Source organism: Notolepis coatsorum, assembly GCF_963971535.1.
Source record: "Notolepis coatsorum genome assembly, chromosome: 16".
Taxonomy (NCBI): Eukaryota; Metazoa; Chordata; class Actinopteri; order Aulopiformes; family Paralepididae; genus Notolepis; species Notolepis coatsorum.
The window spans coordinates 78784727-78811384 of record NC_140180.1 but is presented as its reverse complement, the minus strand read 5'-3'; the positions used below and the strand labels follow the sequence as shown (position 1 = coordinate 78811384).

General features: G+C 44.2%; 1 protein-coding gene across 5 annotated transcripts in view; it reads right to left on the bottom strand.

The window, feature by feature from the left end:
- Nucleotides 1-26658, bottom strand: part of cyfip2 (cytoplasmic FMR1 interacting protein 2) — a gene marked incomplete at its 5' end in the record, with an annotated part of 59327 nt that overhangs the window by 23009 nt on the left and 9660 nt on the right. For 3 of the 5 annotated variants that reach the window (XM_084332187.1, XM_084332189.1, XM_084332190.1), the window contains 15 exons: nucleotides 176-284; nucleotides 407-483; nucleotides 996-1092; nucleotides 1793-1949; nucleotides 2536-2689; nucleotides 4137-4284; nucleotides 7368-7507; nucleotides 7982-8134; nucleotides 9907-10144; nucleotides 13172-13260; nucleotides 13371-13475; nucleotides 20935-21063; nucleotides 21631-21727; nucleotides 22322-22503; nucleotides 24009-24110. In XM_084332187.1, coding sequence (XP_084188313.1) covers nucleotides 176-284; nucleotides 407-483; nucleotides 996-1092; nucleotides 1793-1949; nucleotides 2536-2689; nucleotides 4137-4284; nucleotides 7368-7507; nucleotides 7982-8134; nucleotides 9907-10144; nucleotides 13172-13260; nucleotides 13371-13475; nucleotides 20935-21063; nucleotides 21631-21727; nucleotides 22322-22503; nucleotides 24009-24110 — 1977 coding nt within the window. Of the gene's footprint in view, nucleotides 1-175; nucleotides 285-406; nucleotides 484-995; nucleotides 1093-1792; nucleotides 1950-2535; nucleotides 2690-4136; nucleotides 4285-7367; nucleotides 7508-7981; nucleotides 8135-9891; nucleotides 10145-13171; nucleotides 13261-13370; nucleotides 13476-20934; nucleotides 21064-21630; nucleotides 21728-22321; nucleotides 22504-24008; nucleotides 24111-26658 lie in introns of all 5 variants that reach the window. The other 2 variants (XM_084332188.1, XM_084332191.1) reach the window with 2 other exon arrangements.

Here is a 26658-nt window from a genome sequence, read left to right as displayed (position 1 = left end):
AATTGTATATACAGTATAGCTGTAGGTTATTATTTTGTCATTAGTTTATGCCATGTGCTGTGAGTGAACACTGTCTACCCTCAAAATCTACCTCTCTCCACACAGGCTTTCCTACCTAAATTTGCTGTCACCCCACACAAGTGATATAAGGAAAAGTCAAGAAACGCCAACATACCTGTACGTGTCTCTGTTTGAGCAGGGTCTCGTAGCGGTTTGACGGTGGGTAGGGAATGATCACTCCGTAGTTTTTACACTCCGCTCTGAAACGCTTGTCTAGGAGGACACTGTGGAGCAGACAGCAGGAAGTTCATGTGTTCACGGTTTTACACGTTCATAATGTCAGTCGATTTAACTTGAAGACGTTGCCGTGGGGCGAGAAGTATGACAATCTGACGGTGCTTTTTACCTTCCAGCCATCGCCTTGTAGTAGGCGAATATCTGATCCGCTAACTTGTACACGAACTGATCGAAGCAGAGGTTAACCTGAAAAAAAGGAGTTGGTTTTATTCAGACAACATTGAGGGTAAGCTTTATGGAATGGACTACAAGTGGAAACGAAACAGAGCAATAACATTGCACATTTAAAAAATAGATACAAAGAAGCACTGATACAAATACAGAACTGAGGAAGATAGTTGCTCTCAGGGAATGTTTTGATTTCTTCAAAACTGAAAATGGTTGTCTTGTTGTTTTTTAACCTATTCTATTCATTATTATGTTTTCTCTCTCTTAGGTAGTAAGATTCGGTTTTATTCTAAATGTTATAATATTCTAAGAAAGGGGCAGGACTAGATAAACTGTGCTTCCTTCTGCCCCTTCTCCAACTCATCCTTGTTTGTTTTACTATGGATGAAGAGAGACTAATTTGTTCATGTTTACATTTAGTCTTTGCTGTGATGTGTACGTTTGTCGTGTTCAAGATGAATGAAGATCAATCAATCAAAAAATAAATGCGTCAGTCTGGGAGAAAAGCCTGTTCGAGACGTCATCATCACCTCTGCTTCGATCTCATCGTAAAGGAACTGTTTCTTGAACTTGGTGAGAGCGTAGTAACCGCTGTCGTTGTACAGGTCTAGAGGATAAAGCACATACCTGCGGGGAGAGAGAGTCACAGTTACAATATCTCTTTTTATGAAGAACTCTGTTAAAAAGAGATAGGCAGACACATTTCCTCCCAGTGAACCTTCCCTCTAGTAGCAATATAAATAAACATCTCCATAATTAACCCTTTCACTACCACAGTACCAAAGGGTTAATCCTTTCACTGTGACAATACAGAAGGTTAACCCTTTCACTGCCCCACGACGAAGGGTTAACCCTTTTACAACCACACTACAGAATGTTAACCCTTTCACCACCACACTACAGACGGTAACCGTCTGTAGTGAGGTAGTGAAAGGTTAACCTTCTGTAGTGTGGTAGTGAAAGGGTTAAGGGATTTATATACCATGATATCTGATTCTGCTTCGGTATGGAAAATCCCATGCTAAATAATCCAGTTGATATCCATCACATTAGACTGCATTATAATGGGAACTATGGTATGAGTATTACCGTGATATTATAATATTTCAGAAAACTATTTGCGAAATTTGCCTTGATGTTTGCCTTTTATTATGAATTTAGACAACAAAACAATCACAACACACAAATAAAACCAATACCATCACACCGATAATGACCATAAATTATGTTGATATACTGCCCAGTTCTACTTCTCTATCTGAAACCTGCCGGTCCTACTTCCCAGTTGCTATCTGAAACTGTTTGTATACAAAAAGCTTAATCTCACTCCATCATGGAGGGTTCCTTGGTCTCCAGGATGTGGTCGGTGAGGATCCATGGCATGGACATCTCAATGGGGAACTGGATCCTGCGGCCCATGGTCAGCTCCAGGAAAAACTCCCTGAACCAGAGCTGGGATAGGTCACAGCACTGCTGGAGGGCCTCTGGAGAAGAGGACACAGCGGGACAGAAGCAGGGGAGACAGCAGGAGGACAGGAGCAGAGGAGACAGCAGGAGGACAGGAGCAGAGGAGACAGCAGGAGGACAGGAACAGAGGGAACAGGAGCAGAGAAGACAGCAGGACGGGAACAGAGGAGACAGCAGGAGGACAAGAACAGAGGAGACAGCAGGAGGACAAGAACAGAGGAGACAGCAGGAGGACAGGAGTAGAGGAGACACAGCAATGGAAATGGAGACAAAGGGATTAGGTAAATGTAACTGCTGTCCCAAAGGCATTACACAGTCATTTTTACAGTGGATATGGACCAGCTAGCCTAGCTGTTGACCAAAAACACCTCTCCTGGAGGTTTAAGCTAGGCTAGTGGTCCATATCCGCTTCCATTCATTTGGGCTGCAGCCGGATAGATTTCTACTGAACGCACAGAGAGGAAATTGGTATATATCTTCTTGTCTGACTCTGGAGAAGACGGTAAGCATGTTGGTGTGTTCCTTTAATCTCGGTGTGTTCCTTTAATGTTGCTGTGTTCCTTTAAGCTCCAGGTTGTCGGGTGAAGATGAGTTTCTCCTCACCGCTGAAGTTCAGCAAATGTGTGAAGAAGAAGGACTGTTTGTGGAAGTCTTCTATGGCCAGAACGATGGGTCCATCCAGGCAGCTGCGTAGAGTCTTTTTAGAGCCGCTCTTGTCCGCTATCAGAGACTCCAGCATGGTACGCACCATGTACAGCTAGAGAGAGAGAGAGAGAGAGAGAGAGAGGAGGGAGGGGATAGAGGGAGGGGAGAGAGGGAGGGAGGGAGGGAGAGAAAAGAAAACTGTTAGACCCTTGCCATCATAAACAAATAAAAAAACTCATTAACCAGGAATGAAAGTGATCATTCTGCCCAGGAGCTGACTGGCGACGTTCTTTTACATTCCTAAATGTATTTTAGTTTCAGGCATTTGACTGCTACCACACTAGCTGTTTCATATTCAGGAAAAGCTTCTTTCATTCTATCGCCTTCTCCACTGGTTCCGACTCCCCTCTCTTGTCATTGTCATCCATTTTTATATGGGACCGTTGTATCCAAATGAAACATTTAATTGGTTATTGCTCTGAACAAAACAACAAGTCATATTGGTTCCTCCCCCCTGGGCATGCTGTGCTATCTTTAGATTAGATTCAAATGCATTGTCTTTATACAGCACAAGTACAGTACAACGAAAATAAGCTTGGCATCCAACGAGAGTGCAAATGTAACAGTAAAGTGCAATAGTAATATACAATGTACAGTTGAAACTGGATTTAAAATATATAAATGAGTACTACTGAGTAATAGTGCTAATCAGTTGTGTGTGTACAGTGTTATAGTATTATAATGTACAGTGAAGGTATAAATACACTATGGTAGTAGCGGTATGACTAGTAAGAGTAGGTAAGGGATATGTACACATATATATATATATATATATATATATATATAAAATATCTACAGGTATGTAAAAAGGATTACCCAAAGCTGTAAAGGAATGTGAATCCCTACCCACATTCAAAACCGCTCTTAAAGAGCACCTACGGGAGGCTGCAATTCAAAACTGGCCACCGTAAATGCCCAAAACCCCCACCACCTCCTAATAGACAGTCTCCTCCCCACCGCATGTATATATTCCCTCCCCGCCGTATGTATATTTCTATACCACCCACCCACCCCCTCCTACTGTACAGTCCCCTCCCCATCATATGTATATACTCTGTCAGGATCTAGGGGTAACAGTACTGTATATTTGAATACCGTTTATGTCACAAATGTATCAGTACTAAATACCTATATGTCCCTATGCCATAAATGTCATGTATGTTGTGTATGTCATAAATGTCTATATGAATTGAAAATGGGGGACCCTGATGGAAACAAGACAAACGTCTTTCTCAGGTCTGCATCCCCTTAACAATTGTGTGTATTGAGCCATACAGTATTGTACCCATTCTGCAATCTGTTAAATAAAGTTTTCATTCATTCATTCATTCATTCATTCATTATATGCATGTATATATACAGACATTATGTGGATACAAATATATACAGTAAATATAAATATACTGTATATACAACATTATTGTCCATGCTACCATACAGAGTTATATTGGTTATATGCAGGTGTATAAATAGGTATATAGAGGTCCTCCTAGGCTCACCTGCGTGCTGGAGGGTCCCACAGCTCTGCGGGGCACCTTTATGTCAAAGCCTCCCTTGGGGTCCTTCTCCCCCCTCAGACAGGGGTCGTTGGGAGGCTCTCTCGCCCCCTCCCAGTCACAGATGGTCTTACGGATGGCCTGAAGAACGCTACGGTAGAAGGGGAAAAGGATATCACATCATTCAAGATCCAAGATTGTTTATTGTCATGTGCAGTTAAACAGACAGTTTGCCGTACAATGAAAATCTTACTTTGCTAGTCCGCCCTTCAAAATCACACAATACTTTGAACTAAAAAAATTACAATTTAAATACAAGCGAGTGCTAAAAAAGAAGGTAAAAATAGATCAAACAAAAAACAAAAGGTATAAGATATATATACAAGGCACAGTGAGTAACATTGACGATATTGCACGTTCCGATTCAGTGTTTACAATATAATGTAAATATGAAGGTGACAATGGGTCACAGCAGCAGTTAAAAAGTGTCTTTAGTGCTTCACAGTTTGGGATTCACAGTTCGGGGGAAGGGTGACAGTGAGGTCACAGCAGCAGTGTCTGCCTGGCACAAAAGCAAAAGAGGGGTGGGGTGATTACAGTTTCAAAAAAAGGGGGGGGGGGGAGTAGCTGGGGAAGCTAGCATTCACAAACCTGAGGGCCTGATGGGTAGAAACTGTTTGTCTGCTAATTTCATTGGGAACAATATCCTGGCACAAGGACCTTTATCAGGTTACGCTGAGATAGACAGATGACCTAACAAGATGTTTTCACTGCAAGTTGAAGAAAACGGTGCTCTTTGTTCCTTATTGACGGGCCTCACGTTACAGCCACAGCCAGGGATTTTCTCTCCCCTGTCTGTCAGCAGGTTCCCATGTCCATACATGGGTCCTCTTCCTGTTCCCGCCTCACCATCGTCCTATCCACCTGTGCCTGACTACACACCTGCCGGCTATCATCCCATCACTGATCCGGGATAAGAAGCCTGCACCCCTGCCACTCCTCGTGCAAGTGTTGTTTACGCCTCACGTGGTATTAGGACTCTCCACTAGACCTCTAGATATTATTATATCTCCTCTTGTATTTTTGTGTGCTCTGTTACCCTGCGTCTTACTAATCCTTGTTCTCCGATGTCCAGAACCTCACCCCTCTGGCCTACACCTCGACTACGGCCCCCACCAGCCTGCACCCCCCTGGGCCTCACCTACCCACGCCATCTGTCTGTCTCTCCCCCACTCCTTGCTCCCCATCACCAGCCCTCCTGTCCCCCTTGGACTCCCCCTGCTTAATTAAACATTCTATACCGCTACATTCTCCTGTGCCTGTGTTCTGCTCTTGGGTTCTCTAGAGTCTAGATACCCCCATAACACCTCAGTTTTCTGCACCCATCACCTTAGACTCAGGCAAAAGCTCAACTGTTGAGGTTGTATGGTGGTAATGAATTCTTCGAATGTACTAGAAAGCTACATTTAAAGTGCTCATGTTCACATCTTTCAGTGTCACTCATGTTCACATCTCCTTTCAGTGTCACTCATGTTCACATCTCCTTTCAGTGTCACTCATGTTCACATCTCCTTTCAGTGTCACTCATGTTCACATCTTTCAGTGTAACTCAGGTTCACATCTTTCAGGTTCACATCACATAACTCATGTTCACATCTTTCAGTGTAACTCAGGTTCACATCTTTCAGGTTCACATCACATAACTATAATGCAACTATTTATGCAAATGACATGTCGTCAGCTTGTGACTGCAACTTGTTTCATGTTTGCGGACGACTCAGCCCTGCTGGTCTCTGACAAGAACAAGTTACAGGTTGAAAAAACCCTCAGCTCGGAACTAGGCAGAATCTGCATATGGCTCGCTGATAACAAACTATCATTACACATGGGCAAAACAGAGTCCATTCTCTTCGGTTCAAATAACAAACTCAGCAAGACCGACGGCTTCTCAGTTACAGTGGGTGACAATATTGTCACAAGGAAAGATGAAATTACCTACCTGGGTTCCATCCTAGAGGCTAATCTCTCCTGTGACAAAATGGCATCCAATGTAATAAAAAAAGTCAACCAACGAACTCGATTCTTGTACCGGATCTCCTCTCTGGTAAACAAGAATACCCTGAAGACTCTGGCAGGAGCACTCATTCAGGGGTACTACGACTATGCTTGCACCTCATGGTACCAAAGCACCTCAAAGGCGCTAAAAACAAAATTACAAACATCTCAAAACAAACTGGTCAGACTACTGCTTGACCTTACTCCTAGAACCCACCTCACCCCTGCCCACTTTGACAACCTAGGATGGCTTAGAGTAGATGACAGAGTACAGCAACTTGCAATGGGCCTGGTCTACAAGATACACTACACGACCAAGGTACCCATGTACATGGCAAAATACTTCCCAAAGGTCAGTGAATACCACGATCACAACACCAGAGGGAGCTCCACAAATCATGTTAAACCCAGATTCGGCTCAAATAAGAGACTAAACACGTTTCGCAATTATGCCACATCAATGTGGAACGCCCTACCCAAAGCTGTAAAGGAATGTGGATCACTACCCACTTTCAAAACCTCTCTCAAGAGACACCTACGGGAGACTGCAATTCAACACTGGCCCCTGTAAATATCCTAACCCAACCCCCTCCAATGTACAGTCATTTACCTAGTATGGTTTTGTCAATAGTCCAATGTACAATTTTGTTTGTTTGTACAGAGTCTCCCCCCCCCCCCCCCTCAATGTACAGTTTTGCTTGTTTATACAGTGTGCCCCCCCCCCCCCCCACCTCCAATGTAAATTACCCAGTATGGTTGTCAATATCCCAGTGTACCCAACCCCCCCCACCCAACCTCCTCCAATGTACAGTTTCTACGTCAAATGTATATACTCCCTTTTCTTGACTCCTTCTGTATCACAAACAGTACTGTATTTGCAAATCTGGTATGTCATAAATGTATAGATGTAGCAGTACTGACTATCTGTATGTCATGTATGTCATATATGTCCTGATGAATTGAAAATGGGGGACCCTGATGTAAACAAGACGAAAGTCTTTCTCTGGTCTGCATCCCCTTAACAATTGTGTGTATTGAGCTGTACTGTATTGTACCCATTCTGCAATCTGTTAATAAAGTTTTCAATCAATCAATTCAATCAATCAAACTCATGTTCACATCTTTCAGTGTAACTCAGGTTCACATCTTTCAGGTTCACATCACATAACTCAGGTTCACCTGATGAGGACGTTCTTCTTCTTTCGCACCGCCTGGCGTAGAGGCTCCCTGAGGGTCATCTGGGCGAAGTCCTGCAGCGCTGCATAGATGGTGTTCCTGATGGCCTGGTTGAACACTGACTCCATACGGCCCATCAGCACCTACACACGATACACGAGCATCCATCAATATCACGCTCATCGTCTCCTTGCAAGACTCCATTACTATCCATCAAGACTCCATTACTATCCATCAAGACTCCATTACTATCCATCAAGACCAGCTTTACGGGTAAAGAGTGGTGGCCATAGTGCAGAACAGACACCGTCCCCAGGGTTAGTGTCAGGGGTTAAAGGGGCACTTCACTGAAAATGTATTTTGCACATAATGTCACACACATCCAGTTTTAGACAAATTAATTTAGTTTGACAGTTATTGAGAGTAAATGCATATGTGCAAAACTGTTTTGGATGTGTCTGAGATTATGGTCAAAATAAATCAGCATAGTTTTTTTGGTGAAGTGCCCCTTTAAGACTCCCACCTCTGGAACCACATGTACCCCCACCCCGGCCCGGGATTGAATCCCACAAGAACCTTCTCTCCCGGGTCCCCCCTCCTCTCCACCAGCAGTGTACCTGGAGTCCTTTGATCATAGCGATGACCTCCACCAGGGCAAACTTCTCCTCGCTGGTGTAGTTGTACCGCGTGGCTCGTTCATACTCCTCCGCCGTGCCGGGACAGTCCTTGTTACAGAACTTATCTGTAGGATGGACCAGCTTCCAGGAATACTGAAGAGAAGACAGAGACAGATACATGGATCAAGGATTGTGGCTTTGACTACTCATTTGTGTATTATGTGGTATCTGTTATATATTATATGATATATTGGTGTTATATCTTATTATACAACGGCATGCAAATTTCTCGATTCTGATTGGCTGAAACAGTCATTTTACACGTGTTTATTCTTCACAATTCCACGCTGCTGGCCCAGGACCCGCCCACAACCGAACCACATCACATCACTCCGCCGGATCACAAGATGCCGGACAATAATTTAACAAATGGATATGTTGATAACGACTAAACGACTAAATATCAAGCGATTCTGTCACAGCGAATGTCTTAGTGCTTTAAACAATGTTGGATGATGTAATTGATGGGTCTTGAATCATTCTGTAACAAAAGAAAAATCGCGGATTGATTGATTGATTGATTTTCAATACATTTTCAATTTATTTTTCCTTTCGACTGTCAGCGCTCGCTCTAGTCTCCACCCACCGCCACCCCCCCCCCCCCCCCCCACACACACACACACACACACACACACACACACACACACGCACACACACGCACACACACGCACACACACACACACACACACACACACTCTGCCTGCAACGCGGGGGATAGTCAGACTGAGAGAGAGCTGGGTGCTGCGCTGTTCTAAGTGAGCATGGCCTATTGAGTTGATTGATTGATTGATTGCTAATTTTATTACTGTACGCTTGGTTTCCAACTGGTTAAGTTTAGGCCCTCTACAGTAGGTTTAAAAAAAAATAAAGAAATAGGGCGAAGAACACTTTTTTTCCCTATAGGGCAAAGAAAACTTTTTAATTTGTTTTACCTACTTTCTATAGAAGCATCTAAGAATGAAGTTCTATAGAAAGTAGGTCTGCATCCCCTTAACAATTGTGTGTATTGAGCCGTACTGTATTGTACCCATTCTGCATCTGGTAATAAAATGTTCAATCAATCATTCCAATAATACACAGTTGGATGTGTTAGTTGGTTGGATGTACTTCAAGCTGCTTCCACATGAGGCAACTTCTCTCAATCATTCCAATAATACACAGTTGGATGTGTTAGTTGGTTGGATGCACTTCAAGCTGCTTCCACATGGAGGCAACTTGTCTTTTTTGTAGTTGTGGGAACTACTTTTTCTGGCGGATGGTTTTTTCAATAAATCTTCGATTAATGTGTGTTTATTGTATAGCAATAAGGTTGGATGAATATGGCAGTTGTATAAAAGCATTACACCACTTGCAGTCGTGATTTGTGAACAATAAACCATGCCTAAGGGGGTCTAACGACCACCCCTAGGCATGGTTTATTGTTCACAAACCACTCCTGCGCGTGATGTAATGCTTAAGTCACAAACACACTCATTAATTCGTTCATTCAAACCTTTATTTATTCTCGAAAAGGACAATTGAGGTCACCCTCATTTTCAATGTCGTCGAGACTTACAGACATTTCAATGCATACATTTTTTATAATATAATAATAATAAATAATAACAACTCTTATCTATATAGCACCCACATGGGCCGCAGCTCAAAGTGCCCCACAGCAAGTGGCACAAAATGAACATAGGCATAAAATCAGCATACAGTCGACAGAATAAAAACAATGTATAAAATGCATAAGACATAAGAATAGGTATAAAACACAATAAAAGTAGTGCAATGTAGAACGTGCAGGCATAAAACAAGTACAATAAGTACAGTGTTGCTCGACACACACACGCACGTGCACATGCCACTCCCTCTCCACTCACCACTTCCATGACGTGCGTGCTCCACTTGGACAGCAGCTGGAGGCCCCTGAGGGCCAGGTCGAACAGCTCCCTGTACTCCTCGTCAGACTTCTGGCTGTCCAGCCCGGAGCCGGTCACCACCTCGCTGTTGCTGTAGCGGGACAACTCGGAGATGAAGCGAATGTGGTCCTCTCTGATCTGAACCATCTGCTCACACAGGTTGTACTGGGGAGAGATGCTGCTCTGGGTACACGTCCACCTGGGGAGAGAGGGGGAGAGATGGTGGATGGTGGGCGGGGGGGTGAGGCGTAGGGATGGGAGAGAAGGGGTGGTAGTGAGGGGGAGAGATGGGAGAGCAGAGAGGGCAGATGGCAAGTTGGCAGACTTTCTGATATTGACATCAGAGAAAAGGTCATTCTGTATTAACACTTTCAGTGCCAGCAGGGGGCGCGCGATTTAGCGCTTGAGTGCCTTCGCTCTATTCAATGAGAGGGCGAGCACATTTGCGAACGCATAAACTATATCTTAAATGGGACCAATATAAAACCATTATATATACTACAGAAGAGGGCTGTAAGAATCACACATAAAGTGAATTATCGAGAACACACAAACACATTATTTATTAAATCTAGAATAATTAAACTTGAAGACATGGTTAAGTTTCAAACAATGTTAATTATGTTTAGGGCAAGAAATAATACACTGCCAGAAAAACTACAAAATCTTTTTCACATCAGTTTGCACGTACCACACTTAAACAGATGTGTCCTTCAGTCATTGGTGTAAAGTTGTGGAATTCTCTCCATAGCGAGCTTAACACTTTGAGCGCCACTCACGGCTAATCTCGGGTTTACGATTGTGACGTTGAAAGCCACATCACGGCTTTTCTCGGGATTTAAAAAAAAAAATTATTAGCGATCTGAAATCATATTGCATCACGCGAGCCTACCGTTGGAGATCCAGGGGCCGCCGGCGATCAGATGTGAAAAAAACGCCCCCTATCGTCTCCCAGATGGTAAATCACCCTTTTTGAATGGACTCAATGAAAATGGATGGGGGAAAAAAATATTCCAGTCCACATTTTCCAGTCCACTGATGCAGCCGGAGTTACCAGAGTTCATTCTGGAGCCTCTGAGCCGCGGTGATCATGGGTTATACTGTACACACGTTGGATCAATATACTTATCGATTTTTTCGAATGGTGATCAGGAATTGGAATATATCATTTGGATACCATCTGATGTCAGGTAAGGAATCTATGTTATCAGTGTTAGGATAATCAGACTCGTTTTCATGGAGATATAAGCGTTTCCACTATATGTGATATGGCTGTTTCACTGTAAAAGCCATGAGGAAATAATAGCAGCGATTATCAGCACACGGCACGAGCGTGCGTGCGCACACATATACTATCGACCATCTAGCGTTTATTTGAAAACGATTCATAAATAGACCGACAAATGATAACATTCTGGAATATTCCAGTAAAAGGCGATTATCATGGAATGTGTTGTTTTTTCTTCGAAACCGAGTGGTTTTCAAAATGCTATAAAAGGAAATGAAGCGATAAAAACACAATCTGCTTTGCCAATGTTGACTGGAAAATGATTCTTTGATAAGCGATGGGCAGATTAGACACATAGCATAATTTAAAACATAGATTAGGCGATATTAACGTTACATGGGCCGTGGACCGTGGCATCAACGGGGTAAAAAGGAAAACACGGCCCGGCACTGAAAGTGTTAAGGGATGTAATAGTGTTTATCAATTCAAAAAAATTATAAAAAAAATATATTTAGTCAGTATGAAAATCAAATGTGATCTGAATAGTGAGATCTTTTCTTTTTTTCTTTCTTTTATTCTTTATTATTATTATTATTATTATTATTATTATTATTATTATTATTATTATTATTATTATTATTATTATTATTATTATTATTATTATTATTATTATTACATTTTTTCTTGTTTAACTGTGGATTGTGTGTTTCTTGTATAATGGTATAAATTATTATTTTGTGTAAATTAGGTTGTACGCCGACCATTAAGTAAATACTTGTTTAGTTTAGGAATAAGGGGCAGGTGTATTAAGATGTATTCTTCTTCCTGCTCCTTTTGTCCATTGAATGATATTTATGATTGTGTAATGAAGAAACTCTGATTGTATTGATTCTATGTGGAAAATAAAAACTCTGAACTGAACTGAACTGAACTATATCTTAAATTATGGCTATGTGTCTAATACGCCCGTCGCTTATCAATGACTTGCTTGCAGTCAACATTGTCGAAACGGATTGTTTTTTCATCTGTACATTTCCGTTTTATACCATTTTGAAAAACGCTTGTTTTTGGAAATTTAAAAAAAAAGAGATTCCACAGGAATCGCCCTTTACTGGAATACACAAAAACGTTGTAATTTTTCGGCCTATTTATGAATCGTTTTCAAATAAACGCTAGATTATGGATAGTATACTTATGCACGCTAGAGAAGCGGGCTGAAAAATCGATTATCTATTTCCTGATAAACACACACACACACATATACACATATAGGGCCCACGTTGATATATCTGTGAAAAAAGCTCTGATTACCCCAAGACTGGTAAAATAGATTCCTTACCTCAGATCAGATGTTCTCCAAAAAGATTATACCAATTCCTGATCGCCATTCCAAATATCGATTGCGTTTATTGATCCAACGCTGTGTGCTTGAAACACATATTCCACGCTGTTCTGAGGAACCACAAAGACTGCAATCGGCTCGGATTACATGCCTGACAAGTAAAATGTGGATTCCGGATTTTCTTTTCCCCATGCATTTTCATTCAGTCCAATCCAAAGGGTGCATTACCATCCGGGAGACGATAGGGGGCGGTATTTTCCCTGTTCGAGCTCAGAGAGAGTCCCAGTGGTAACGTGAGGCTAAATTGATGAAAACTTTATGGAAATCGCTAATAAAAAAAATAACGATTAATAACGAGATTTCTCGTCCTTGGCACTGAACGGTTGGCATGAAATAACAAGAATTCTCGTCGTTGGCACTCAAAGTGTTAATGGAGAAGTTCAGAATGTGGGACCCCTAGTCCTACGAGTCTGTACCAGCCTTGAAATGAGCAGCAGAAAGGGAAAGTAATACAATTACAGTAACTTGTTACTGCCCAACACTGCCTGCTATGAGTAGGGACATAGAGCCAGGGGTCCAGAATTCAGAACCTACCCATTAAGTAGTGATTGAGATCATTTCAGTGAACAGTCAGAAAGTAGTGGAATGTAAGTTACTTGGACTTGTTTTCTTCGTAGTGAGCGCTCGTCTCTATGTAGCGGGACAGCTCTATCTGCATGTCTCCGAACAGCGGCACCACTTGGAGCTGGAAGACAAACACACAGAGAGACCGTTGTCTTTTGCTCGGGACGCCCACAAACACTGAGACGTGTCGAACAACAACGGATACACAGAGAGAGAAGACGGGAGACTCACTTTGAAGAACTTGTCGATCTTGCCTAAGTTGATCCTCTTCTTGGCGTCCAGCTTGTAGATGTTACTGACGTTGCCGTCCATCAGATACAGCCCGAAGCCCATCACCTGGAACAGAGGAAAGCAGTATTTGTTAAAAAACTTCGATTTTTGGAACCCTATAATATTAATAATAATAATTAACTGTATTTGTATAGCACCTTTCATACGAGAATTGCAGCCCAAATAGACATAATATAGTGCAATAAAATAGCTCTCATTTACAACACAATAATCACAGTGTGGTAGTGAGTGCAAAGTGGCAGAATGTATTAAAAGGCTACGGTGAAGCGATATGTGTTAGCTTACTTTCGAAAAAAAATTGTGAGCTAGCCTCCCTAGTGCCCATAGGTAAGGTGTTCCATAGCCTTGGTGTGTTACGTTCTGGACACCGACCTCGGTCGGTGACCACCCACATTCCTGGCATATGTCACTGGGCTTGTCACCTGTCATTTCCCTGTCAATTAGTGCTGTCACTTAGGGGTGGTTCCTGATTGGCTGTCACAGGGGTGTGTGTGGAATGTTGGTATTTGGTGTCTATGTAACATACCTCTCTTCTGCTTGTCCATTGTCAGGTCTTCACTAATTGCGTTCGGGGATAACGCGGACGGTTCTACTCTGGACCTCCAATAAGCTCCCATTTACCTTATTTTCCACTTGTGCTATTAGCACTTGTTCTCTCTTAGAATTTACTCTGTGTTCTTACTATTAAAGTCGAACCTGTTCAAGAGTAAACACTCTCTGTCTCTGTGATTGCCTTCACCCATTGGAATTCACCTACCTGCATTCTGATATTGGTGCATAATTAGCAACGGCTGCATTTTCTTTTGGCTGCTGTTGGGAACCTTCAATAAACCAGTCATCATAATGTTCTTGGGGGCACATAGTTGACAAGAGAATTGGCAATGTAGCTTGGTCCTGTTCCATTTAGGGCTTTGTAAATAAGGAGTAGGGCCTTAAAATAAATTATAAATGTTACCGGAAGCCAGTGCAGAGTACTGTAGCTAAGACTGGACTGATGTGTTCTCTCCTCTTGGTTCTAGTTAAGTTAATAGCCTAGCTGCAGAGTAGCTAGCACTGGACTGATGTGGTCTCTCCTCTTGGTTCTAGTTAATAGCCTAGCTGCAGAGTAGCTAAGACTGGACTGATGTGTTCTCTCCTCTTGGTTCTAGTTAATAGCCTAGCTGCAGAGTAGCACACTGGACTGATGTGGTCTCTCCTATTGGTTCTAGTTCTGTATCGTTAGTGGCTTAGCTTGGCATCGCCTTCTGCACTATCTCGCGTACGTGCACGCGTACTGAATAAACCACAAATGTACCTCTAATACCAGTATTAGTCTGACCACACCCCTCATCAGCTTACCTTCATAAGCAGGTGTGTGGTCACCTGCTCTCCTCCTTCTCGCTTTCACCACAAGGAAGAGGTGCCTCGGTAGATCCCCACACTTGACACCATGATGGAAGAAATTGGATTAGGAACAGCTTGGGAAACAAGGATACGTTGACATCATATCTTTATTTTCTCTCTCACTATTTTCGAGAAAATACGGCGATATTGTCTTCGTACTGGAGTGTCTAGAAGATGATGATCATTCTACAAACCCTCCACCGGTTTTCGTATTGGGAGCACGCCGCTGCATGCTTCTCAACTGCAGTTCCTTGCTGTGTTTGTTGGGGTGAAACCTGTCAGGCCACAGCTGAACTGTCGGACATGCCGCTGTTGTGAGGAGCGGTGCGTTCCAGGTTGGGTGAGTAGTGTTTGCTGGCGGGCTCCACTTGTCTGTTAGTGCTATGGGGGCTACTAGACAAAGTTTATGGAAACCGGCCCCAGGCTAGGGTCCTTTGTTTAGCCGTCTAGGCGACAGAAGGCCTTGGTCTGGCGACCATTATAGTTTTAACTAGTGGGCCGCGACCATTGACACTGGTGATCCCTGTGTGTTCTGGACGAGTGGATTCTCTCTGTCACCGTGTTAAGACCCCATCTTTCATATCCAAATGAGAGTATTCCTTCACGAGGGGATATGTGCATGTAATGTGCGATAGCGGCAGATTCATGTTCAAAGTCAGCTATACAGGCCAGTTGGTACTGTGCTGATTCCGCCGGACGTGTTAATGTCACCGTTGTGAAGCGGTGTTGACGTCTTGTTTTCTCTTTTCTCTTAAAAAGTGAGGAGGGTTCAGAACGGCGGCCTGTCTGGGTGAGTGTTATGTCATTGTTTACATGTTCATAGCTTACGGTTAGCCGGTCGGTGGCCTGGCGCGGGGTAGCTTGGCTTCTCGCGCGCCGCCGGGAGCTCGCTCCTGATCGCGTGCGTCGTAGATCGGCGTCTCGCGAGCGGAAGCGATAGCACCCGAACGGTTGGAGCAGCCGTTAGCTTGATGCTATTCTGTTGAACGTGCTTTGATTTTTAACATGTTTTACACTCTTGACCACGACGTCATCCTTGACAGGGGATGTTCGTCAACCCTGCCTGAGCCTAGACGGGGATTGCGTCAACAAAGAGGGCTGTGTTCTACGGTGGCTTATGACTGCACTTCGCTGATCTGCGTTCCGGGCAGGTACGGGGTTGGCCAGACCCTCATAACACGTCTTCTGGTTTTACCTTGCTAAATGTATTGTGAATGACGGTGTTTTTTTTCCCAAAACGTGTGTTGTTGCAATGCATTTGAGATACGTTGCGGGTTGTGTGTGAGCTGTTTTTGTCACTGGCAGTAGCTTCTCCGTGCAGGTCGTGATGTATTGATCTGGTTGTTGTGTGAGAAACATCATGGTGTTTATGTGTACCGTGTACTCACTACTAAGGCAACTAACCTATGAAGCTATGCTTGGTGACGAGTGAGTAAAAGAATGTTCTTTCTCAGACTGTAATGACAATGGACAGTGAGTTCACACATTAACAGGTTTTCCTGTTTTAACTGGCCGTATTGAGGGTAAAATAGGAGGATTGTGTTTTTCCCCCCCCGGTTCCCTGGGGACTTTATCACCTCCTATCAGACATGTTGTGCATTAATTGTGTCTTTTGTGTGGTAGGGATACGATGTAACTCTCAGCTTGATTGCTGAGGTTGTGCTAAATCTGCTGGAGAAACTTATTTCCTAAAGGGAAATTGGTTTGGTTGCTGTCATGTGTGCTTAGCAAGGCCTGTGGTCGATACTAATCAAGAATGATGTATTCTCTCATTGTGATGATGATGGGTTGTGTGTGTCATGTGACCTACAACTGGGTTGTACTGGCCACAGAAGCACATGTGTATGTTGGACCGGGGTTCTTAGAGCCCTCTCTATTCTGTGTTTTTCCTTAGTAAAAATCAGATAGCAGGTTAGCTCGTGCGCTGTGTGGAGCTGTGAAACGCTTCATAGAGCTGACTATGACTGTGTCATATTCTCTTTTTGTCGTTACGTCGTATCATGGGTGTGGGGTCGTAAAGGGGTGAACTGGTAACCTTTCCTCTCCCCATTGTTCTGTCGGTCAGGGGTACACCCCCTGTCCTTCAAGGTTCCCGTCACGTGGCGGTTCGGCACGTTACGGGGGGGGGGGGGGGGGGGGGGGGGAGGGAGTTCCTGGTCCCACGGCCTGGTATATTGGGCGTGTGCACCGCAGGAATTCCCCCGCCATAGAGTACGTCACCGTGCGCGTCTCTGTTGGTAGGACTTCCGTGTGCTGTTCAGGTCCATGTGATGGATCTGTTTTCAGGGGGGGTGGTCAGGGCTCCTCCTCACCAAGCGCCTACTCAGGCCTTCTGTGAGTTCGGACTCCTTCTTCCATGTGATCCATGTGAGGAAGCCTCCATCAGAGTACAGAGCCTTCCTCCTCAGATTGTCAAAGTGAGTGGACCCTCTAGAAGGGTCCTTTTTCTATTGTATGTATATTCGATTCAATTCGTTTATTGAGTGTGTATGGGTTCGGTGCCTCTTCCCCGGAGGCCCTAAAACCAGTTTTTTACATGGCTCAAGGTGCAATATATTCTTTTCAATCTGTACAGCTCGCGTGGGAAGTCTCTCTGGGGATCCCCGTCTCTTTCCTATGGGAGGGTGGTGGGATGTAAAAATGTGAACATTTTTTACCCCGGCTGTGTAGACTGGGATACATACTGTTGATGCTTCCTTCTTTCTATTCCAGAAGTGTTGGAGTTAGGGAGTGTCACACCCCTCTTGTCGTTCCCCTGGGCGCCTTGGGGATTCAATGACAGGTCTAAATAGCCTGTTCATTGATGGGGGTGTGTCCCGACGCACGTATAGTGCTAGCTCGCTGTAAACAGGCGATTGACTGGCACGCCTTAGTTGCTTGTGGTTGAAACAGCGTTTTTATAAAGCAACTGAGATGGGGGTTTTTCCTCTTCCGGCGACCACATCCCATGACCTGGGTGGGTTGTCGACGGATCCTCGTTCATGTCTGGGGGATGATGACGGGATGGATCTGAACATATGTAGTGGGGTCTCACGCCCTTGGGGTGGGCCACCAGGCGCGGTTCGTCCCGACGTCTGGGTGGCGCCTTCTTTTCATGTTAAGATCAACACGCATATCTGCCCTTCTCCTGGAGTAGGCATGTCGGCGTGGTTAGGGCACGGGACTGGTTCTGGTCACGCTGGTCCAGATCAGTTGAACCCGTTGTCCGCCGGGGATGCAGATCTGCTGTTCTGGTACCCTGAGGGACTTGGGCTTTTTTCAGGGGGAAAAATGCCAGGTCGGTCTGGGTGTCACAGGGTTAAGCGCTATGGAGACCCTGGTTGGGTATGTTTTTACTCAGCACTGTCGTCATGGCTTACAGCCATGCCATTCTGTACGCGCTCGATCTCGTCGGATCTCGGCCGCTACACAGGTTGGTCCTGGTTAGTACTTGGTTGGGAGACCGCCGGGGAATACCAGGTACGGTGTGCTTAGGGGCTGGTTCTCCATTGTTTTTCGCTCCTCTCTCACGCATGGCGAAGAGGGGCCTGTGGGGGTGGTTTTTTGACCTCCTCTGGTGACCCTGTGCTTCCCGTACCGCCAGGCCCGGTCCGAAGTGATGTTTGCGACCCGTAGGCCTGGGTTAACCCTTTTTGGAAACTGAAACACTTGTACTGCGGTATAGCCGGTGTATACCCGCAGGTGTGTTTTGGAGTTTTTTCTTGAGGGGTTATAGGAACAACCACCGCATTGGGTAACACCGAGGTGGTTGGTTCCCTGGTGTGTTGGAGCAGTGTCAACTCCCGGGTTCACCGGTTGAGGGTGCCCCTGCACGTTCATGACGTCTGCCAATCGTGTCAGCCTTCTCTGCCTCGACCCCTCTGGGTGGGGGTTGTTAAATGGAGGCTTGGTCATGCAACACCGCCAGCTTACGCTCCTTCCGCCGGGGCGGCTGTGTTCAGCTGTCCCCTCTGGCGCCTGTCTCGTCCGCAGTCTCCAGGCTAGGGTTAACAGCCTGTTGCCTGGTTTTTCCCCGGTGCGCTGCCTGCTTCCGTTGGTTAACCTTTTTTGTGTGCTTACGGCCATGCTGACTGCCTATTCTGCAGGGTCAGTGTGCCAGGCGGTGTACTATTGGGGGGACGGGGCCCGCTCGGCTTACTGGCCTGGTTGGTTCCGCCTGGGAATACCAGGTGCAGTAACTGAGGGGCCTTTGTCCGAATACGCTGGCGATGTGGGGGGCGGGGCACTACGTGCCCACCTGGTGGGGTCTTGATGCTGGCATCATGGACTTCTCCGGGCCCCCATTCCAGGGAGTCCAGTCCTTTTGGTGGGTCTGGGTCTTCCTTCGTGCTCCGCTGCTACGGCCTTGCCACGGGGTTGGGTTTGCCCTTGACCCCGTGATTCTGGGGGCAGTAACGAGGTTGTTCCTCCGTTCGTTCCCGGGTGGCATGCGGGTTGTGCGTGTGTGTAGTCGTGGGTCAAGCCACGGTCTGCTCACCCTGTGCGTTGAGTTGCTTGAGTGCCTCTTCGCACGGTCGGGTCCGTCGCCCTCCCGTGACGTCCCTAATAGGGGGGCTACCCTCCATTAGGGGGGGTCGGGGGGGCTCGGCCCTCCCTGTTCTGATGGTTTTGGGGGGCTGTCAGCGGGGTGTATTTGTCAGCCAAGTGGCTCCGCTTGGCCTCCCTTGTGCAGAAGGCGATGCCAAGCTAAGCCACTAACGATACAGAACGTTAGGTTATGACTATAACCAAGTTCTGTTAGTTAGGGGCGATGCTTGGCATCGGACGCCGCTGCAGCCCTTGTCCTCACCTTGTGGTGAAAGCTTGGGAAGGAGGAGAGCAGGTGACCACACACCTGCTTATGAAGGTAAGCTGATGAGGGGTGTGGTCAGACTAATACTGGTATTAGAGGTACATTTGTGGTTTATTCAGTACGCGTGCACGTACGCGAGATAGTGCAGAAGGCGATGCCAAGCATCGCCCCTAACTAACAGAACTTGGTTATAGTCATAACCTAACGTTAATAGCCTAGCTGCAGAGTAGCTAACACTGGACTGATGTGGTCTCTCCTATTGGTTCTAGTTAATAGCCTAGCTGCAGAGTAGCTAACAATGTACTGATGTGGTCTCTCCTATTGGTTCTAGTTAATAGCCTAGCTGCAGAGTAGCTAACACTGTACTGATGTGTTCTCTCCTCTTGGTTCTAGTTAATAGCCTAGCTGCAGAGTAGCTAACACTGGACTGATGTGTTCTCTCCTCTTGGTTCTAGTTAATAGCCTAGCTGCAGAGTAGCTAACACTGGACTGATGTGTTCTCTCCTCTTGGTTCTAGTGACTAGCCTAGCTGCAGAGTAGCTAACACTGGACTGATGTGGTCTCTCCTCTTGGTTCTAGTTAATTTGCCCAACACTGCCTGAATTTCCCCAAGGGGATCAATACAGGAATATCTTATCTTATCTTATCTTATCTTATCTTAATAGCCTAGCTATTTAGTATAGTTTTTGTGATTTATTTTTCGGTAGGCCAATGGGACTTAAACCCTAGCCCTATTCCCTACGTACCAATGATGTAGTCAATCGGTAGCTCCCAGCTAGTTAGCCACAAACTAATGCAAAGTCAACAGGGTTGAGCTCCTGTCTGTACAAGCTGACTCCACGGTGCACACACAGTACCTTCAGTCAGCTTGTACAGACAGGAGCTTGACCCCATTGAGTGTGTGGAACGACGTGGGTCGAGTTGAGAACGGACTCTACTGATCGACAAGCTACTTATGGGTGCACTGATACTGATACTAAAATAGTATATCGGCATCTGAGAATTTCCCCAATACTAAAATCCAATATAAAGAAACACGTCCAATGTGCCAGAAATCACAGCAAAGTGACTTGAATTGCTGCATTTGTGACAAATTAAATCTTTCTAATAACTCTCTCTAATGGAGACAAAAGTATTAGATCTCATTCTTTTTTGTCTAATGACCCGATAATGATGGCCCAAGTCTATACTGTTGGATGGATCGGATTGGTACGTGGTATTGGCCGATACCCAAAGCCCAGGTATCGGTATCGGGACTGAAAAAGTTGGATCGGTGCATCTCTAAAGCTAAAGTGAGCTGGAAACAGAGAGCTGGTCGGTTGTACTCACCTTGAGCAGCATGTGCTTCTCGCTGGGCGTGAGGTACATCTTGTTCTCGTAATAATCTACGCTGATGTTGACGATGTCCGCCAGCAGCTCCTCGTAGCCAGGAATCACCTCTAACTGTTGGTGCAGGCACTACACCCAAGCAGAGATGGATAAGCATATCACTATGTGAATCAAACAGCCGTTTGCTCTTGAACAAATCGTGACCTTGGAATAATAAGGTTCTAACTGACATTTTGGTAAAGAAATGTAGTTGTTCATATACCGTAAGGTAGCTCTACAAACAGGTATTATTTATGTCAAGTTAGATATTTGAAAATATTTATTGAAGTAGGTTTAAAAAAAAAATATATAATATACAATATATTATGGGAAATGCACTTACTGTCTTCTCCAGAGTCAGGCAAGAAGATACCAATTTCCTCCTCTAGCCTAGCTGTGTGCTAAACACCACTCCCTGAGTTTTAAGCTAGGCTAGTGGTTCGTATCAGCTTCGATTCATTTGTGCTTAGCTAGGAAATTGGTATCTTATCTTCACAGTAAGCGCATTTCCCATAATGTTGTTGTGTTCCTTTAAAGCTCAATATTTCAAAACTATCTGAACGTAGATACAGTAGAACCTTATAATTCCATGCTCACAAAACACCAGAAAGAGCTAATTCTATGGATACAGAGACAGATGCAGGTAAAGGATCCAACCTGAGTGATCCTGTTGTGGTTGGCTAAGAACATGGAGAGGTTCTGGGACTCCTGGATGGACTGAGGGTCCGCCATCTTCCTGAGAAACTGAGCTGCCCTGGTGACAGAGAGACAGAGAGAGGGAAACATGAAACAGACTAATCAGGTGAATCCAGATGAAAACCTTTATTAACCATTTCACCTGTTAAATTCACTTCAGTAATTTCGAGATGTAGATATACAGGAGACAGGTTGATTTGTTTCTTAACCTTGAGACATGGATTGTGCAAAAAGAAATACAGTATTATAGGGTTTTCCTAATGTTTTCCTAGTGTTACCATCCTAGCTGTACATCCTAGCTGTACATCCAAGCTGTACATCCTAGTGTACATCCTAGTCTACATCCTAATATACATCCTACTCTACATCCTAGTGTACATCCTAGTGTACATCCTAATGTACATCCTAGTGTACATCCTAGTCTACATCCTAGTGTACATCCTACTCTACATCCTAGTGTACATCCTACTCTACATCCTAGTGTACATCCTAGTGTACATCCTAATGTACATCCTAGTGTACATCCTAGTCTACATCCTAATATACATCCTACTCTACATCCTAGTGTACATCCTAGTGTACATCCTAATGTACATCCTAGTGTACATTATAGTGTACATCATAGGGTACATTATATGGTGTCGCACGATACCTTTTGTAGGCCGAGTGGTCGTTCTTGACGCTGCACTTCATGTTCTTGAGCTCGTCGAGCACGGCGAACATGTTGATGAACTTGCCCAGGGTGAGCAGGTAGGCCTCCGACACAAAGTCCTTCCTCCTCTCAGCGTGGCACAGGCGCTTCACCTCGCTGCAGAAGCGCTCGATGGCCTTCCTCTGGAGACACATAGGAGGATGTTTGAAACTTACTTGACAATTTGTTATATCAACCCGAAGACACATGATGCATGCAGGGACGTGCGCGGCGCAGCGTTTTCAGGCGCACCACCGTGTCGTGTCAAGCGACCACAGTTCTGAACCGTAAGCCTGTCCCCTGTAGCACCGGGCCCACAGTATACATGTGCAGAATGCTGCACACTACGCACACGGCTGCACGGCTGCAGGCCACTACAATGGAGGGTTTCCTATCCACAGCTCCGCTGCTGACAGCCAGGGTGGAAATTAAACATCACACTTCAAGTTGTTTCAAGCAATATTAAAACGCAACAGTGGACTTTGTAATTTAATATACATTATTAAACTGCACCAGATTACAAGATTGTTGCAGACACACATAAACACACACACACATAAACACACACACACACATAAACACACACACACACACACACACACACACACACACACACACACACACACACACACACACACACACACACACACACACACACACACACACACATGTTTCAGTTCAATAAAGCAGTATTTTCCTTCAAAGCAAAAATACTTGTGTGTGCGATGGGCCATAATGCGCCTAATTAAAAGGTAGAAAATAATGTAAATGGTAAATGGACTGCATTTATCCAAAGCGCTTTATAACTTATGCCTCACATTCGCTCACACATTCACACACTAATGGCAGAGGTGACCATGCAAGGTTCCAACCTGCTCATCGGGAGCAGTTAGGGGTTAAGTGTCTTGTTCAAGGACACTTCAACGCACTGCCAGGAGGAGCCGGAATCTAACCAGGAACCTTCCGCTTACCAGATGACGGCTTTACCTCCTGAGCCACTCTCGCCCCAATGTATAATGAAAAACTGTTTACCGTGGTATTTTGGTCGATACCGTACGGCACTGTGAAATGTCATACCTGCCTCCACCATGTTTTATTTATATAAACATAAACGTGATTTATTCAACTCATGTCTTGATTCTTATATATATATATATTTTTTTTACATTTTATCACAAACAAACCAATAGCACTTTTATTGATGAATGTTATCTAGCAGAGGTAAATGGCAAATATTAACCATTGGGTGAGTAACAAAAATGCAAACACCACACAAGAGTTAAAGGACAAAAATACAGAAAAATGGGAAAAAGTTTTGTGTTTTCATGTCAAAATGAGAGACAACACTCGAGGGGTACTGGAGGACGGATTATCTTTAGACAAATATTTAATAGGGTGCAAAAAATCACTGACGTTTCAACAGAAACGTGTCTTTTTCAAGAAGAAGAAGAAGAAGAAGAAGACACTGATGTGTTGAAACGTCAGTGATTCTTTTGCACCCTATTAAAATGTTTGTAAATATGATGATGAAATATGATGAAATGAGTAGCCCCGGTCGTCATCTGAACAGGTTCAGAGCGTGACCTCTCTCAGGTCGAGGGGTCTGTTGACCTCTGACCTGCATGGGGACTCTCCTAACAGGCCTCACCTGGAAGTACATGAACTTCATCAGCTTGGTGACCTCGGGCTCCAGCACCTCCACCGTCTTCTCATAGATCTCCACTCTGTTGGGCTGCTCGTTGCACTTCACCTGGAGAACACAAGGGGGAGCCGTCACACAGGGTTGATAATGGGACTCCTCGGTTAGAATTTTACGAGGGCATCTGTTTGAGGCTATTGATTGATTGATTGAAAACTTTATTAACAGATTGCAGAATGGGTACAATACAGTACAGCTCAATACACACAATTGTTAAGGGGATGCAGACCAGAAAAAGACTTTCGTCTTGTTTACATCAGGGTCCCCCATTTTCAATTCATCAGGACATATATAACATACATGACATACAGATAGACAGTAGTGCTACATCTATACATTTATGACATACCAGATTTGCAAATACAGTACTGTTTGTGATACAAAAAGAGTCCAGAAAAGAGTATATACATTTGACATAAAAACTGTACATTGGGGAGGTTGGGTAGGTGGGGTGGGTGCTGTACATTGGAGGTGGTTCGGTGGGTGGGTGGGGGGGGGGGGGTTGTACAACTGTACAAGCAAAACTGTACATTGGAATATTGACAACCATACTTGGTAATTTACTGTACATTGGAGGGGGTTGGGTTAGGACATTTACATGGGCCAGTTTCGATGTGGGAGTGATACTTTCTAAACTGGATCTCCTGGGCTGACCTGATCGATATCAATAAGGTTTTCTGGGGGATGATGTAATGAGTGTCCTATCTGCATGTCGAGATTAGCAACTTGTTCTGTTTGGAACATGGAAAGAAACCAGTGTAACTTGTAAAGATAAATAACCATGCATTTATGTGTTTATTTAACAGGGACAATGCATAATAAATATATTACACCACATGTAAGCTCATTCTCATCTCTAGACCCTGGGTGGGAGTCGTCAGTGACAGACGATTTGGGGCAGAGTAAAAATAAACAGGCTATAATTACATTACATTATGCGGCAATAATACATAATACAAATACAATACCGTACAGAATATAACATAATTAAACTCATGGGGTGAAAATATTACAAATATGTGCCTATACATTAATAGTAGGAGGAAATAATGAAGCGTTTTCAAAAGTAAATGATATTTATTGTAATGAGGGGAATGAAACCCACAACACACAATCAGGGAAAAGGTAGGGGAGAACAAACAGGGTAATAATAATACAAACAGTCAAACACTAACACACAACCTAGTGACCTATAGTGTCACAGGACACAACCACAAGCCACGTGGTTGGCAGTCTGGGAACCACCCAGCAATAACATAAATAGGGCTATTACAAATAACCACAAGTGCCACAAGACACAATCAATCTTACCTGGTTATACAAAGAAACATCACTTTAACCATATAGCTCACAGTGTAGGATGAAACACCACTCTAACCATAAAGCTCACAGTGCAGGATGAATAAAAAAGGCCAACAATATATATACCCCACACAGAGTGGCAATTGGCAAAACAGGGCCAACAGTATATATACCCCACACAGAGTGGCAAATGGCAAAACAGGGCAGCACATAATTAATACTCCACACACAGTGGCAATTGGCATAAAAAGGCCAATACAAGAATCCACTCAATAGTGGCAAACAGAGGCAACCTCACTCCACTCTGGTCACTGGCAAATGACACAATGAGGCGCCCGGATGTGTGTCACATGCCAGGCTTTATCCACCCGTCCCATGTCGTTTCAGTAGGCCTACTGTACATATATCAAAACATTCCAATGGTATTTTTCGTCAAACAGGTGTTAAACTTGAGTGTTACATTGACTTTTTTTGGCGTTACACTCTGAGTGCATAGTAGAGATAGTATTAATATATAGACATATTAGCATAGTATGTAGTAGTATAGGGATAGTACAAGAACCAGCAAGTTCAGGGACATCTTTTTCCCACAAGACTCATGAACAAGGACAAGAACAGGAGAACTCTTGAACACACACACACCTCTTTAAAAAACTCTTGAACACACACACCTCTTATACAACTCTTGAACACACACACACACACACACACACACACACACACACACACACACACACACACACACACACACACACACACACACACTGCACATGCGAACTTTCTGTAAGAATGTACTATTTTATTTTAATTTGATCTTACCTCATTTTGATATTTCATTTTATTTATCGTATTACTACTACATATTGTTATTGGACACACACACACACACACACACACACACACACACACACACACACACACACACACACACACACACACACACACACACACACACACACACACACACACACACACACACACACACACACACACACACACACACACACACACACACACACACACACACACACACACACACACACACACACACACACACACACACTGCACCTTATCATGCACATACACTACACAGAAGACACTTTCTGTAAATAATTGACTACTTTATGTTATCTCATTTTATATTTTATTCAATGTTACTACTACTACCTATTGTTACCATTCTTGTATTCATTGATGTTTATTAATTGTGCGCCGTTGAGTCTGAGCTCAAAACACAATAATTGAATTACCTGCAATGTCCCCTGTATTGTTGTGTATTTGACAACTTGAACTTATA